The 17290-nt window shown below is 38.2% G+C and overlaps 2 protein-coding genes across 2 annotated transcripts; one reads left to right on the top strand and one right to left on the bottom strand.

Moving 5' to 3' along the window:
* Nucleotides 1-118: 118 nt before the first annotated feature.
* Nucleotides 119-9600, bottom strand: LOC145913041 (uncharacterized). The gene is made up of 23 exons (XM_083000554.1): nt 9458-9600; nt 9094-9280; nt 8646-8818; nt 8375-8516; nt 7807-8000; nt 7096-7215; nt 6754-6873; nt 6241-6363; nt 5961-6095; nt 5568-5714; nt 4973-5118; nt 4826-4916; nt 4404-4525; nt 4204-4280; nt 3874-3955; nt 2955-3159; nt 2772-2888; nt 2354-2476; nt 1958-2080; nt 1548-1617; nt 1076-1248; nt 497-609; nt 119-303 (listed from the first exon to the last, which is right to left on the bottom strand). Exons 1-23 carry the CDS (start codon nt 9501-9503, stop codon nt 220-222), a joined length of 2913 nt encoding a protein of 970 aa, XP_082856680.1. The 5' UTR covers nt 9504-9600; the 3' UTR covers nt 119-219.
* Nucleotides 9601-10264: 664 nt separating this feature from the next.
* On the top strand, nt 10265-16959 carry LOC145913657 (uncharacterized). Its single transcript, XM_083001393.1, has 20 exons — nt 10265-10491; nt 10566-10587; nt 10700-10771; nt 10830-10960; nt 11232-11376; nt 11492-11565; nt 11707-11785; nt 11923-12081; nt 12315-12377; nt 12702-12840; nt 13292-13340; nt 13566-13707; nt 13783-13955; nt 14313-14447; nt 14725-14888; nt 15276-15340; nt 15396-15542; nt 15829-15965; nt 16022-16099; nt 16702-16959. The coding sequence occupies exons 1-20, from the start codon at nt 10439-10441 to the stop codon at nt 16787-16789; spliced, it is 2115 nt and encodes a 704-aa protein (XP_082857519.1). The 5' UTR covers nt 10265-10438; the 3' UTR covers nt 16790-16959.
* Nucleotides 16960-17290: the final 331 nt, after the last annotated feature.

Below are 17290 nucleotides of genomic sequence, written 5' to 3'. Positions count from 1 at the left end.
ACAGTAATTTAGAAATACAGTGGACTAGACTTTACCTATAAGCTGCTTAGTACAAATCACCTATAATTTCGCGAGGATGCCTTTCTTCATCCAGTATATGGCCAAGTACACAGCAAAAGAGTGTGATGAAACATATATTGACGCAATCTGCTGAAGTTTTAAATCGCAAAATGAGAATGTATATGAGCTTCACAAACTATACAGTTTATTTGTCTGAGATTATTTGGGATTCGGTGTAACGGACGAAAACGATGACCCAGCTCTTGCTTCCAGTGCCGACACCCGTGACTGCAGTGCAGATACCTAAATATTGTATTGCAGTTACAACGACACAACACCAATGTACATTAGACCAATTGTACTGAGTTGAAAATGCGGACTTTTCAGCATAGTATTAGCTCTTTTGTATCTATTGTGTATGGAAATAAAGCTGTCTAGTTTATTTGCAGCCACGGTGTGTTTGTAACTTAAAATGTATTAATAATTTTAATCTTACATCAGCATTCAGGCGAAGGTTGCTCTGGCGCAAGTTTTCAACGGTAGATGCCAGTTGCTTAGCAGCCGCCACATCATCAACAAGCCGCTGGAAATCCGAACAGGAGGGACAATCTGATACACAAAGAGAAACAAAAGACTCAGGGAAAACCCAGAGACCATAAACCGGTTACGCTCAAACAAAACTCCAGTTTCCACCAACATTGCGCCAGGTTATTTTCCACGAGTTTAATAAGTGACCTCGTATCCACGTGACAAGTTACTTTCTTTTTACTTTATGGATTATACGGTAATGATTTGAATGTAAGCAAATTTGCACGATATAATCATTCCTCAAAAAGCATTAAAAAACCTGAAACCAAGTTGCTTTGATAACTTGAAAGTTATGCAATATGAGTAACCTGGAGGGCATAACAAAATTAATGAACTGATGTGATGTTAATCGTATTTTTACTTTTTTACATAGTCTATTGTGCTTGAACTATACTTTAAATGATCCTACACTTAGACCAGTTTGAATGTACCAGATTAATCCGAATGCAGATAAAATATGTCAGTGTATACAGGTTATATATCATACGTTCACAGGTATGGTTATCAGCTCCAAGTTTGTACAATGGTCCACAACTGCAATCGTAAGATCCCTCTTTGTTGATGCAAGTCTGATTGCATCCCCCATTACTAGTTGCACATTCATCGATATCAGCACAGGAGCGTCGTCCATCAAATGAGTAGCCGGGATTGCAACCGCAACTGTACGTTAAAGTATTAGGAAACTAAATTGAAAGTAGACGAACTCCTCCCTTGCGCAACCAATGATTGTTTCACGAAACGAGCAAAAATAAGTATAAAAAAGTAAATACATTGTTCTTTTATTCAGAAAAGGTTTCACGAGCAACCATAGCCTTTTAGACCTTCCTTTTTTATGTTATGAGATGGAAAAATCCCTACAAAGCTATTCATTAGTTGCGTTCAAGCATTATAAAAGTCTGTGTTTGGATTCGTTACGTTACGCCCCAGATGCAATTCCCCGATATAGCCGTGTCGGTTACCTGAACGATCCATTGGTGTTGGTACAAACATGGTCGCAATCTCCATTATTTGAGAGGCACTCGTTGACATCTGAAAAAGTTCAAAAAGTGCAGGAATATAAAACTTATTTTTTTAAAGCTGGGGCTTTTGTTAGTGCCTGAATGGCGCGGGTCTTAAATCTGTAAAGTAGTAAATTATATTGCTGTACCCATCGTTCTCCCCCCCCCCCCCCCCCCCCCCGCGTCGTTAACCAACGAAGGGGAAAGTACTTTTTATCCAGATCGTTAAATGGATCCAGACCTATTCAAATGTTGCGCTATTCCTGTAGGTGCATGTGACCACCATATCACATGCTAAAACCAAAAGTACCCACCAGCATGCAATTCTTAAAACCTTTAACAACGTTTAATGTAACAAAAGCTGTGCAAACCTTCACAGGTTTTATTGTCAGATCCAACGGCGTACCCAGGCGGACAGTAGCACCAGAAAGAACCATAAGAGTTGATGCATCCATCTGAACATCCAGAAGTTTTGTCCGTGCACTCATCGATATCTGTTAAACACGGTTTGGTTCGTAATCTGTTTTGACGGTTTTAGTTACCGTTCTGAAATACACTTTTGAAGTCCGATATACATTTAAGCAATAGTGTTTAGTACAATCCCATTTGAATTTTGGCGTCAGTTTCAAACTTCCCGAAGATTGAATCTTTTATGTATGCTATACTATATTCAGTAGTATATTCCTTACCTCAATCATTTTTATGGAAACCCTTCCCCACAAAAAATAGAACTTGTTAGAATTAAAAGCATATAAAAAAGGACTGACCGTTACAAGTATAGTTGTCGCTGTTCAGAGTGAAGCCAGGTTTGCATTTGCACGAGTAATAACCGATGTGGTTGATGCATATTTGTTGACAATTGCTGCTTCCTTCAGCACATTCGTCCACATCTTCCGAAATTAAAATAAAAACAATGAAATCAACTATTTAGTATGAACGCTCCAATAACATGTCCATTAATCGTCTTTTGTTTGGTTTCATTTTTTGTGTGCAGAAACTAGGCATACTCTGCGAGGTCATTACTATATTGGTATAGTTTTAAAGTAGACAAAATAACCAACAAAGTTGACCACGTGGTTATGTCTAACGTGATTTTCGTTTAAATTTTGGGAAAATGTTTGTGACTACAAAGTGTTTCTGCCTCCAATCTTCACATTGCCTTTCGTATATAAACATGACCCACACCTGAGCAATTGTATCCATCAGCTAATAGATAATGGCCATGATCGCATCTGCATTCGAAGCTTCCAATCACATTAACACAAGCGTGATCACACGGATTTTGACTGCATTCGTTGATATCTGCCCATTGCAAAAGAAAACGTCAAGTATTGTTTGAACAATATTCCTCGGTGTATCGTAACTCACCAATACAATTTGTATCCCCTTGCTTTGTAAACCCGCGCCGACACTCACACGTAAAGCTCCCTGGCAAATTGTCACAAATCTGTTCACAACCATGGTCAGTGGTCGTGCATTCGTCGATGTCCGAACAATTTATCACATCCGTGTTATTGTAACCAGGAGGACATTCACAAAGAAAGCTTCCGATACTGTTGGAGCAGCTGGCACCCTATAGAAATACAAACGAAAAATGTGTAGAACTTTCCATCCACGTTTATTAATTACACCACGATTCCGATGTTTGCTCAGACAAAGATGCTTCACGTCCAATGCTCACTTCTACTAAAAACCCTTATACTTTTAACCAACCTGATATATAAAAACAAAATGTGTGATAACATCATCATATAGGAACACAACTCACGGGTTTTCTCATTATTTTGAGTATAAAGAGACTGGCCCATATTGTTATTAACACTGTCGGTCAGGTCAGCTCCTTATAATGATGGAGCGACACCAATCGCGTCAGTCAAACTGATGATGACATAAGTTTTTGTCGAAACGTCTTATTTTCACGTGACAGTTTTAATAACAATATGGGCCAGTCTCTTTATACTCAGAATCATCATATATCTTTGAGGTTCAGCTTGTTGGTAGTGGCAAGTGTTAAAAAGTTTGCATTCATGTTAGCATAGAATTTGGAATTTCTATCAGAAGCAATCGCGATTTAATGGTTGGGTCAAATGTGATGAACATTTTACGTCATAACCAAACTTAATCAATGTTCTGCAAGCCTTGGTAAATAAAAGGGGCGTTCCCTACTGTACATACATTTCACCCAATCAGAGATCGCAGAAATGACGGCATTTGTAAATTTACCTCCTACTTGACATGATATTTACTCAGTTAAACATTACCCAAGTAACGACGTATAAACACTTACCACAGAAAGGTCGCAGGGATTATGCAAACACTCGTCGATATCCACACAGCCCTCTGTGCCGTTTTGATATCCTTCGAAACATCTGCCAAACATACAGGCAACTGACAAACAAAACAGTAAAGAAAAAATCGCTTGTCATGTCTTTATCGTTCACAATACTTGCTTACTTGATGCACATACAATCGTATACAGTAAATGACATGCAGGGCATAAATGTTGGTACAGGGTCATGCGAAAACTGCATAGTTCAGTTCAACATTAACTTCTGTAGACGGCTCGGAGCCTGTGTGTAGTTTTGAATATAGGCCATGAACACTTATTTATACGTACTGGCAGGAATGGTATCCATCAAAATTGTTGCACTGCTGTTCACAACCGCCATTGTTGTCGTTGCATTCATTAATGTCCTGAAACATAGCGAACATACTTTTAGGGAATGGTTTTCAAATTTACGGTTTTATTTCCAACGCTAACGCAGCCTAAAGCATTCAAAGTTAAAAACATCCTTTGCAGAATTCAAAGTGCTTCACCTCGCAAATTATCCCACTTTCCTGCAAGGCGAATCCGCTGTTGCAAGTGCATTGAAAAGCTCCAACAAGATTTTCGCAATAGTGATTGCATGGTCCTCGTCCGTCGTTCGGTGCACACTCATCTATAATAGTATTAACATATAATTCAGGATATTTATTGTCATTTTTTACATAAACACATCACTCCCAACCCACGATTAACTTCGTGAACATTAATGAGGTCTGATTTAAAACACATTGTGATTGTTAGGGCGGTTATATGACAACGCTTTCACGATATTATTTCCTGAAGAAATTTGAAATCTAACAGTTCGCGCTTGGTAATTCGGATTTCCTTACGGATTGAACGATCTGGCAAGGCCACGCGTATTCTGAAATGTTTCTCTTTTGCGCCGCTTTGCGACAAGTGTTTGTATGCTTACTTATGTCTTGACAATCAGTCGAGCCGTTGCTTGTGGGAGCATAGCCACTATTGCACGTACAACTGTGGGTTCCTGGAGTATTAACGCAAACCTGCAAAAAGGGTAATTGGATATCGGAATTTAGAAATTGCTGTGGTTTCACTTTACCTGCTGACATCGGCCGTTGCCATTTTGACACTCGTCAATATCAACGCAACCAGTGCTCTCTTCGTTGGGGACGTACCCATCTCTGCATTCACAAATGAATGTCCCCTGTTGGTTATAGCAACTCGCACACTCCGGAGGTGCAGCACCTGAGCAAAGCGAATGTTACCGGTTTTCTTGCATATCAATAGTGTTATATGGCATTAATCGTTTATTTGGCCGTACATGCGGCTACAAGGCACTGTAACTTAGGAGCAACTGTAAAACATAAATGTTGAAAAAAAAATAACAGTACATCACATTTGGATGAGAAAAAGAAACTACACTGTAACAGAACACGTGCGCGGTAGCACAAAAAAAATTACGCAAGCGTACAGCGCGCAAGGCCTGAGGGCAACTTGCGTACCGCCCGTTGGCAAATGCCCTTAAACACAATCTTGTCTTAATTTCATAACAAATGGTATTCTGGTGCTAACTTCCATGTCTAGTACTTTGCAGAACAAATTTCTACCGATCCCAATCGCCAATGCTTCTAACAGAGAAAGTTCGAACACCAGTATATTTCATAGTGAAGTGCAAAGAAATGACAAAATTTTACCGGTGGCACATTCGTCGATGTCCAAACAAGAAGTTGAGTTGTTCGGGTCCACTTTATATCCATCGTCACAACCACATGTCCAATTGCCGTCTAAATTCACGCAGTTGTGTTCACACACGTCGTAGAGATAAGTACATTCGTCAATATCTGCAAAAACAAGGGTGTAATTATTTTACAAAATAACTTCAAACTGAAAAAGCATATGAGCCGGTTCATGGATAAATCAAATGAACAACAGAAAATTTTAAGGTCACATGTACATTTTTATGCTTCTCCAATCATGTATAGCACAATGTTTATAGTTTAGATAAAAACCACACATGTTAACCACCAATTTGGCAAACAAAACTACTGCATTCAGTTCATATGAATGGTTTAAAAGAACACAGTTACCTCGGCAAGTTCTATTGTTTGGGCTGAGTTCAAAACCCTCATTGCATGCGCAATAATAGGACCCTCCTTCGTTGGTGCAGATTTGGTCGCAGTGGTGTTGGTATTTCGGGTTGGTTGTGGTACATTCGTTAACATCTGAAAATCATATTGAAGGACAAATAAATGCAGTATACTGTCATATATGATAATATTTCAAGTGGTAAGTTTAAATACACTATTCGAAATGTATATGAATCAATAATCATACAAATTCTGCTTTGCCTAAACATACATCACGCACCTGAGCAGTTGTGGGAATCCGAAGAGAGGACGTAGCCAGAAAAACATGCGCAGTGATATTGAGCGTTTCCGAATGGTTGGCAAATATGTTCGCACCCGCCATTATGCGTTTTGCAAGTCATATCTGTTTGACACAAAAATCAATGAATGAATTATCATTTGCTTACCAATTGTTTATTTGCTTAACAAAAGTGTCACTTTAAAACGTTTTGACTAAAGGCGTTAAATATGTTTTAAAAGACATAATTACACCCACAGTATTTGTTTTGTGTATAAACAACAAAGGAAATCATAATTGCAACAACAAAAATTCACCACACAAAAAAATTGACGTAATGCGGACAAATTTTACAGGTTGGGTTCCGAAGGCAAATAAGACTGTTGTCCCGTAAAATCCAGTTATTGATCACATCGCGAAACAAATCAAAGGTCAAAACTGACCAAGGGTTATCGAATAGTTAATACAAGGAACCATAAAACGGTGCATGAAAATACATCTAACATGTGTTCGTACCTGTGCAAGTAAGTCCATCCGGCGAGAGCAGATAACTCGTGGTGTTGCAACTGCAGTTGAAATATCCGGGTGAATTTGTACACAGATCTTCACAGGGGTTGCTCAGGCATTCGTCTATGTCTGTGACACACAACAAATCAAATCAATTAGCACAAGAATGGATACCGGGATTACTGTTTTGCATATTCCACATGTGCTGCAGTGTGCAGTTGAGCCATGGCTTAGAGTAGATTTCTGTCCAGGAATAGAACACCGCAAAATTCGACAAAACAAAGACCTTGGAATAGCATTTATGGAAAAGGAGATCAATGTATCCCAAATTATTTGATCACTCAACATTACCGACGCATTGAATTCCATCATCCTTGAGTTCGTAGCCTGGATTGCAAGAGCATTCAACAACTCCAGGAGACACATCCGTACATCCATGACGGCATCCGCCATTACTATCGTTGCAGTTTGCTAGTAAAGACAGCATATTCATAATCGTTTCTTAACTTAGGAACATTATTTACGGATTTACTCATAATTCTGAGAATAAAGAGACTGGGCCATACTGTTGAAGACCTTGACACGTTTTATTCATTTAAAACGTTTCGGCAAATGCTTATTTTTAAACTGATGATAGCATAAGGACTTGTCAAAATGTTTTAAATATATCAATTGATTTTCTCAGGCAAGGAGAAAAGCAAGCAAGCAAAAGAAAAAAATATGGGAACAAAATTTACTTTGGAATATAAAGGGATAAGTTTGATAGATTTCTTTCGCATTAGATGTATTCAGTGGTGGGATTCAATTTTTTTGTCAGCCGGTTCTATCATAAAAGTCATATTTTTCAGCCGGTACTGTTACAAAAATCCATTGACAGTAACCAGTAATGCTAACCGGTTCGCCGATCTCATAAAATTTTGTGAGACGGTTCTACAGAACTGAATCCCACCACTGGATGTATTCACCGTACCCCGACTTGACACATAGTGAAATCCAAACTCAACCCAATTCCAACTAATGCCCGTTTAAAGCTGCGTCCTAACAAGTAACAAGTGCACTTACTTGTGACCCTGTAGTTCAGTTGGAAGCCTGCTCTTGATACAGAGCTGTCAGACACAAACTTCATGGCAAGATGGGACGTGTTTACAAGCCTTTTGAAAGTCCCACGACTTCCGCAATAGCTAGCAAACGCATTCTCGTCTGGTGGTGCTATTAATTCCAACCGGTCAAATTTGCAGTCCGTTGAAGTTTCAAGTCTTTGGAAATAGTGACATTTTTCCAAGTATACTTAACACTTTGTATTAAAAACAACATCTTATGCATTTGCACTAGCATAGTGCTATTCTTGCTGCCAAGCATCGTAAAATAAAAAAAAATGTTCTTCTGGCACAAGGTTACGAGATTTTTATTACCATCGACATTTCGTCTGCAATCAGGCGAAATTTCTTTAGGGATTTACAGGAACATTTAAAAGTCAGTCTGTCCAAAACAGTGCACCAGCAATTACTAAAGTTATAGACCTGAAACTGGCACGGCACATTGAAGAAATAGAATTAACATTTAAAAGTTCATTTAAAGTGCTTAAAGAGAGTATTTAGCTGGTTGTCGCATTTTTCAAACGCAAACTTACTCAAATTGTATGAAAGTCAACAGTAATTGACTACCGCTGGAGGGAGCTATATCGTAAGTGCACTCGCTATCGTCCGGATATTGAGCCGGATAACCGGGTGACGAAAACTGGTCTGTTTGAGCGGTGAACTGGTACATGCAACCTTAAAAACATTTAAGTTCAAGACGATGAAGTCAAAGGAACAAGCCCATTTAACAAACTTCTGTTATTTTAAGAACAACTTGGTGAAACAAAAGTAAAACTGTTGAATCGTTTTGACAGTAGCGTTTACCTGCCGTCACGCTGAAGGAGAAGCCGTCAAATTGTTCTGAACTGTCGGCACGGAAATACACAGTTAAATATTTTCCGGTGCTAGTGTAGGACGGCGGCATGTTATGTCCACAATGACGTCCAAGTCTCCTGGCGCTGGTAGTCGGACCGTCGTAAATGGCCAGGAAGTCAAAGCTACAGCAAAGAAAACGCGTTAAATGATTTACACAAGAAAATTCAATGCTGAAGTTTTTCTGGTAAAATTATAAAAATTCCATTAACTTTTTAAAGTATATTTAAAGCACTTTATTATATTCATTTATAAGCAGACCCGATAATTGGTAAATCGCGAACTGGCAGTTTACACTTACAAACTTACTAAGAACGACAGAACGTCCAATTAGTAAAGTACAACCTTGCATAACTACAAAAAAACACTTAATGTGTGGATCAGAAAATATGACACATACTTGCAATTTAGGTGACCTTCCAAATGAAACTGGCTGAATGTTATAGTGATGTGGTTTGTCAAACTTGCGGAATAAAACCGATACGTGCATATAGTGTTTGGTGGGTAAGCTGCTGGAAAATTGGGTGAAGTGATGGGGTCATTTTTTCCACTTCGGACTGGCACCAATTTGTCACAACCGGAATTAGCTGAAAAACATTAAAACAAAAGTAACATAAGCATAAAGTTGCCATACATTTTGCAACCTCATTTTGCGAATTTTACTTAAATAAACAACTTTACCATTTCGAACCTCTGGCCTAAATTACTTGTGTGAAAGACATTTCTATATATCTTACATGTATATAAATAACTTCTCTATTTACCTTCTGTTGAAGCTGAAAACAAAACCAACATGATAATGAAAAACATTTTGTTGTTCTTTATATGATTTTACTACTTCCAAATCCAATTACGAACAAAACGGCTACAGTTATTTTTTGCATCAAACCACTGCAACGATCAAACAGTTCTGAATTTTTATTGCAGCTCAAGCGAATGTGATCAAGAAAAAGGGTTTTCGAACCGAAATCCCAACGACAGGAAGCAATACCGTGGTGTGTCGTGGCACCGCAAATCAACGTCACTACGTAGAAATAGGAAACAGGTTCGCCTTCAATAAGGGTAAATCCGTCCTACTTTCCAAAGTTGCTGAAGAAAGTCGGAAAAGTGACGCATCATAAACTCTGTGAAAATTTTGTTGTTTGTTACCAGGAGCAGCTCCTCTCAGAAAACATCCCAATGCCTACCAAGAATATTTTAAATCTGAAAGAATTTTATTGCACAATCCAGTTTAAAACTTGTAAGTCGCCTGGTGGCAGTAAGGAGTTAGACTTGTAAAGTTATGATCAGGCCGACACTTGCATTACCACTGGTAAGAAATCAGTAGAACAAACTTGGCAAAAAGGACCACATTTCAAACGAATAACGTTTTTGAATTTGTCTCGAAAATAAAGATTGGTAGAGCTTATTTTGAAAAATTAATTAAGTGTTCGGGTCAAATACTTGCTTTAAAGTTCACATGTATAAAACAATCGTTATGGAATATACTTTTCCTTTTCTTTTTGCATCGAAATGTCAAAAACTGTTTGCTTGTTTCATTATATTGTGCAGATATGGAAATCGAGAGAAAAAGAAAAAAAGCGTAGTGTATTTTTTCTGGATCCTTAAATTCGAGAGATAAACAATGGTTGCGTAGTTTGGTTACTATATACGCCAGTTACGTAGCACGTGTGGTGCATCAGCTCGCGTGTTTTCAGATACTGCGTTTTTTTTATTTGATTTGTATTACTTATGAGGTTTACAAGATGCATTTAAAAACTCTGGAGTCGCAGGATGTGTTTTCATCTGAAGAGCTTGGGTAAAGTTTGTTGCATGACTTTTGTTAGAAATCGCCTACGTCACGTAATAATAGCTTGTTTTGTTCGTTTTTAGGCATTTACTACTTGCTCTTGGGGTAAGTTTTGATTACCTTGTATAACGTGTATTGTCAACATATATTTCAGTAAGAATTACAAAATATTTGTTGTTATAGAAGTAAATAACTACTAAACTTTTTTTTACTTCAGTTTCCAAGGGATTTGTTCTCGAAGAACTTGTCAAAAGATATGTATACTGGTGGTAGTGGGCTGCTAACTAAGGTGTGCTTCAATTCAATATATGAATCTATAAATATTCTTGGTTTTCTTGATATTGCAGACTCTTATTAAGTGCTGTGACCTGCATTATTTTAACAAAGATTTGCACTTCACTGTAAATCTAAAATCAGGATCTTACAACAATGAAATTCTCAGGAAAAGTGTTGCTCTACTTAGTCAAATGTTCTTCAGGTAAGATATATAAATACAAAAAGGAATAATTATTTCATTTGGCTGCTTTTAAATTTTGTGAGCAATCAACTACCGCAGTAGTAAAAGCTTTTTGCTAAAGCCATAATAATCACTAGGAGCTGCATACAGTAGTGCTCACTGTTTTGAGCCATAAATACCATCAGTGCAGCTGGTTGTTGTGGCACAGCACTAGCTTTTAGACCAGCGGGCACAGACTTTTTAATAAAATTGTTAATTTTCTGTAACTGATTTTCCAAACATTGTGTTTAAGTTTTTCAGACCTGCAAAGTGTTCGTCTGGCTTTTGAAACATATGAGGAGTACGACCAAAAGGGCATGAGCCTCAGGGAAAGGACTCTCCTCAGAACACTTAAACTTTGTAATAGAGTTATATCCCCACAAAAGCTTATGAACAAGGTAGAGTAACATAAATACATGTGATTGTAATTTTCATATGTTCGCATTTTGTGATCAATTTTTAATATAAAGTGTTTGATTTAATATAAATCTTTAATATTGCTATTTTGATTAGCTTCGCCACATTCAATCCTCCTTCAAGGAAAAAGGAAGAATACAATTTTATGAGTTTTTGGACTTGCTTTGGTGGTAAAGTAGTGTTTTTCGACTTTAATTTTGTTTTTGCCAGTGTGAATATGGAGATTATAAACTCTTTCATGATAAATTATGAATACAATTGGCAAATATTTCTAAAATCATTAATTATTGATTTGCATTTTGCACATAAAGGTGTGAGCAAGTCAATCCAGATGAAATTGAAAGTGACAAAAGCTCGGTGCTCAAAAAAACTTGGAGAGAAGTGTATTGTGTACGTGTTATCGTGACCTTAAGTACCCTACACCTCTTGTGTATATAAGTTTCAGCTCTAGAGTAGTCCAAGTACATAATGAAAGTGCATGTCCACTGAATTATCCACACAAACTTTAACATACACATGTGCTTTAGGTGGAGAATTTTAAGAAGTTTGTGTTGCCAAAAGACAAGCGTCTGTGGAAGGAATTAAATGAGAAATATCAACAGGAGGAATTAAGACATGGACACCCTACTTTAGAGTCAAAGGCATTTGTGGACCTTCCAGTAAAAGCAGAGGAGTTCAAAACACAGGTAAGATAAGAAGGTGAATTGAAGATTTATTCCGATGATAGTAATAAAGTATGCTTTTGTTGGCTTTGCCAATTGTTAGTATTGTAACAACAACGTTTGTCACCAAAATGTTGTTGTGTGACTCTACAATACTTGGCTTTTCAAAAAGTTGTTAACCTAAAAGCTTTACAAAGGTTCTTGCATTTACAAAACCTAATATATCAACAATTTTATGTCATTCGGATGTATTGTAGGTTAGACTGTCAAACAAAGATTACCTGAATATTCAAAAGAAGCTGAGAGATTCAGACAAACAGGTGTTTCTGCCTAATATTAAATCAGATGAAAACTATTTAAAATTGTTGGAGAAATTGTTAGTAAAAAGGAAATGTGGATCAAATTTACAATTTGAATGTTTTAGGGGGGGGGATGTCGAGACAATGGCACTAGAACTTATGTCAGGCAATGAATTGTTTTGCTGTAGTTTGTTTTGTTGTGTATATTGTCGGGGATGTTGATACATTTGCAATTTAAGGACAGTGGGCACTCATTTCTGACTTTTTTTAATATTATGACAAGATTTTGCCTTTGTCAATTGCCTTTTATAGGCAGAAGGATATAATCAAGTTTACGGTTTATAGATAAAACTTGCCAAAGGCGGTTCATCCCAAAGTCGCCCAAGACCAAAAACTTCCCTCAGTGCTTCAACTTCCAAAAGCAAATTTGCAAAGTCCTCAACATCAGCCACATCTTTGTGCGGAATTGCATGGACAAATAGAGGTAAATAAAATTTATACAGATTTAACACACCAATTATGTGTAATACGCAATTGACAAGGCTGTGGTGTTGGTATTGCAATGTAGTATGGATCAAGAATCCACCTCAAAATATCTAAAATGTATGGACATACTTGCTTTGTTTTGAAATGCCCCCTCGGTGCTTTAAAAATTGTTTGTCACGTATTAAAAAGCCTGCGAAGTCTTCCCTGGGTTTAAACAAACAGAGCTTTGCCAACATGTTGCCTTGTCGTCAAACAACGCAATAATAGCGAATAAGTCGACTTCTATTGAGTGTTGTATTTACTGGTAACAGACGACCAATACCTGACGCATCTGACATAATGGGGGAATGTGTAGACTTGCTATTGTTATTCCATACACTCGTTGTTCGCGAAGAATGCTTGCGGATCCTTTAAATCCACTCATTGTAGCGTGTTTTATATTTCAACAGCCACATCTTATCAATCACCATCCACAATAACCGCCGTCCCCACTTTCAGGTACAACATACGCTATTAATTATTCTCGCAGTTCCAATAACGAGAACATCACCTAGTAAGTTCCGGCGTTTAAACTTCAACCATTCCGCTAAATTTAAAGTGTAGATTTATGTCCATTTCAGTTGCTTTTGCTCATATATCACGAGCAGACATGTGGCAATACGTCTTTATCATTAGTGTCGCCGAAGTGATTCTAAATCATACTTATATCGTTAATTTTGTCAGATCAATGCCAGTTGAAGACACAAAACCCGAACCTCCAAAGCTCGAAGCGCGAGCCGCATCCTGCCCTCCAGCGGTCAACTCGCAGTCACGTGACGAGGTTGCGCGTCAGATTGACCAGCTTAAGTTTGAAATGCACACAAAGGTACAGTAACAAAACGAAATTTTCCAAAAAATTACGCTTTTAGCCTCAGCCTTTGTGTGGCATTTTTGTGTGTAGGACCAGCGTTGGGCCGAAGCATTGAGATCGGAAATCTCCCAATACATAAGTAATTATGACGAAGTATTGGAACGAGTTAGACGACCTCCTCCAGCTCCTGGTAAACGTAGACATTACCGACCAAAACAACCACCTGATTCCACGATGCGTCGCCTCGCTCAACCAAAACCAGTGTAAGTGTGCTTACGTTGTAAATGGTTTCTCACCGTACACGTGCGCTGTTTAGTGCACAGATATGTAACTAAATTTGGATTGTTTGTCATTTTAGTTTTGTCATGTCGTTTGCCTTTTGAACTTGTTAGGGCCGCCAAAAAAATAAATATTAATCACAAAACTTCCAAGCTTTGCTACACCACTCATTTTGCATTAATAAAGTCAGATTGTCCAAAAATTAGCAAATTTTAGTGGGATTACCTGGCTTACGTGTGGCAAGCTCTCATTGTTTAGGCATCAAACTACGTTAGTACATCAACTGATCAAGTGTTTTCAAACAAGGCAGTCAACAAAACTATTTTCTTGGAACAATGCAGAATGCCCGGAAGGCACGTTAGCCATTGTGACGCAATAACGTTGGGAATGGGAAGCGACGACCACGCGGTTGCCATACAGAAGCACGGACGTAAACACTCGCCGCGAGGTGGCGCTGATGAGAAACAAACTAAGCGGTGTGTATCATAGTTACGCTTTTTGTACTAACATGAGTTCACAGAAACACACTGTGAACTATACGGCTGTTAGTGCAAGTTCACAAATCCCTTTTGGAAAATTTACTCCCAGGCGAGTTTCAACTTTTCTTTTTAACAAAAAGAAAACACAGCAGTTTTAAATTTTGCTTAAGCGAAAAGATCAAAGTAGCCCGAAATAGACGATAAATATACCTCGTATATTGTTTCAATTTGAAGCCGATTCTTCTATTTTAATTTAAAGTTTTTTTAACATCAGCAAACGAAAGAAATCCAAACCCAAGTGGAATTCGTTGAGTCATCGCAATGCAAGTTTATTGGAACGACTGTTGGATGACATGGACAAGGAATCCGTTACGGCTCCAGACAATACACCAGCAATCAATGATTTTAAACCCATACCACATATCGAGCAACCAAACGGTATACGCCCACTTGAGATATCTGATTTCTTTTGTTTCAAGTTTTGCTGCTGAATACCTCTTTCGTTCTGTTTCGTTATGACCTAAAGTTGACAGGGTAATGTTATAGTATCGAAGTAACGTTAACAGGAATGTTTAATTAAAATATTTATAATTTTATTTTGATATGTTATTGAATATTTACTGAACAAAGGAATTTGATCATCATTTCATCCAAAATGTATCCATAACTTCTTGAAATTGCAGTGTTTCAGTTATTTCAACAAAGTGACCTTCCCCACGAAATAGTCAACCAGCCTAATTTTAAACAACGCGTTTTCGCGCAATACCAAAAATCAAGACGTCGACACTTGTAGTAACATCGGTTATTTGTAACCTTTCGTTTCAGATATTGTGGAAGTTATGACACAAGTGGACGACCTAGAAATACTGGAAAACGAACTTCCTGTGGAGGTAGAGCCATTGCTAAACTAATGAACATTTGGCAATCGGTGTTTTATGATCACAGGAAGTGACGTCACAGGATCGGTGCTCCGAGACTCCACCTCGTTTCGTGTATATACACAAACCACGTGATCGGGAGTCGGAGGCGCTTAAAGCAATGGACGGCGAATTTTCGAGAATATTTCTTGATCCGTCTGATGGAGTAAAACAGGTTAATTATGAATCTCAATCAACCTTATTGTCATCATTAGGACCTTTCAAGATATAATGTTAAACACTTTTTTTGCTCCTAAGTTTGGCGTAAATGTCAACAATTGGTACCCTTCATTTGCACGATTTTGTTAAAAACAAGCAAGACCTCGCTACACCTTTAATTAAAAAATGTATAAATAATTTGATGACCGAGAATAAGGGAAAATGCAGTTGGTCAACGAATACCCCCAGATTTGGTCAATTTTTATCGACGTTAGAAAACTACGTTATCACGTTTAACACAGGATCAAGAATTCGCCTCTTTGCCACGTGACTGCACGTTTGACCGATTTTCTCGTCCACCTAGCGGCCGTTCTGTGGACAGTCAAACAACTGAAATTACCGAATTCGAAAAGTTCATCGGAGATCCTGAAAATCTGAGGTTTTTCCCTTTTTACGCAGTGTCTCCGAAAGCCAATAACTTTATGTATGTTGCAGAATTCCGGACGATAGGTTTTTAGGCAACACGACGAAATCGTCTGCTTACTTACGGAAACGACGCACCTCTCTCGCAAGGTAAATGCTTTGCACTTTGTTAAGCGGTACATAGCGTGCGTTAAACGTTTTCATGCCTGATTTCCGAAATACGCCAGAGCGGTGCTACGCGAAACCCTGTAAGGTTATGTAAGTTGACAGAAACCCTCAAATACTAGGGGCGATTTTTTTCCCTTTTAACTTGATACCAGGTAATGAAACCCTGTATAGTTTGGTATGATTCCGTTTCCCGAAACTCTTGTGGAAACGCTGCTCCAGATGTTTTAGAATATTCGCAGCCCAAATTACCTGCTGCTGCCATAATTTGTTTTCTTGATGTCATTTCGGCGAAATTCAATGGGTTTCTGACACACAATTGAACTGATTTGCTTGCTCTACTCCAGCAACACCCAAACGGTGGCTAACCGCAAGCTACTGTGTATGTATACTGTGTTAGGCGTCAGCTGTTCAAGTCCCCATGTGGTATTATGTAAATGAATTTGTATTTACTTATATACGGCTTCTCAAACACTTTCTCGTTTCTTGAATGCTTTCGACTGCTTGGTGAGGCACTTTGAGCTTTCTAGTCTGGAGTTTATTGACACTTACAGGCAATTTAAAATGGAGTTTGGTGTTTGTTATAGAATTGCCGGCCGTTTTGAGGGAGAACAACGCTCGAACGCCCGTGGTGTTTCAAAAACAACGAAAAGTTCCCGAAAGCTTACGAAATAAACATGGAAACCAGTATGACATAACATGACGCTATAATCATTCCTTTCACTAAAATATGAGTATAGGCTCTAAACTGCAGCAGACAATTCTGCACAATGGCTTGCCTTCCCAAAGTAGTGCATTGTATTGTACACTGTGATTTTTTTTTGGTTACATTTAAGTGTAGCGTGTCATGCAGTAATTTTCTGTCTTAATAAATGTATTTTTTGGCTTTTCACACGAAATGTGGCTTGTGCTGATATCACAAAGAAAATACGTCGCAGTAAAACCGTACTAGTACTCAAGTGCGACATCGAGCGGTGAAAGTACGGGAATTTTTTCCGGAAATCATTCGGCAGTCATCGTGACGCAAAAGTGGAGACTGGTAGCGGTAGTTTTCTGTTGACGCAAATTCGAGTTACCAAAGCGAATCTAGGAGGAAGGACGCATTTTTTTTTGCCAGAACTACATTATGACAAACAACTTGAAAGGCAGTCGAATAATCGTTACGATAAATATGTA

Source organism: Ascidia mentula, chromosome 9 (genome assembly GCF_947561715.1).
Source record: "Ascidia mentula chromosome 9, kaAscMent1.1, whole genome shotgun sequence".
NCBI lineage: Eukaryota > Metazoa > Chordata > Ascidiacea > Phlebobranchia > Ascidiidae > Ascidia > Ascidia mentula.
Note: the sequence above shows the minus strand (reverse complement) of the source record. Positions and strands in the feature narration are given on the sequence as shown.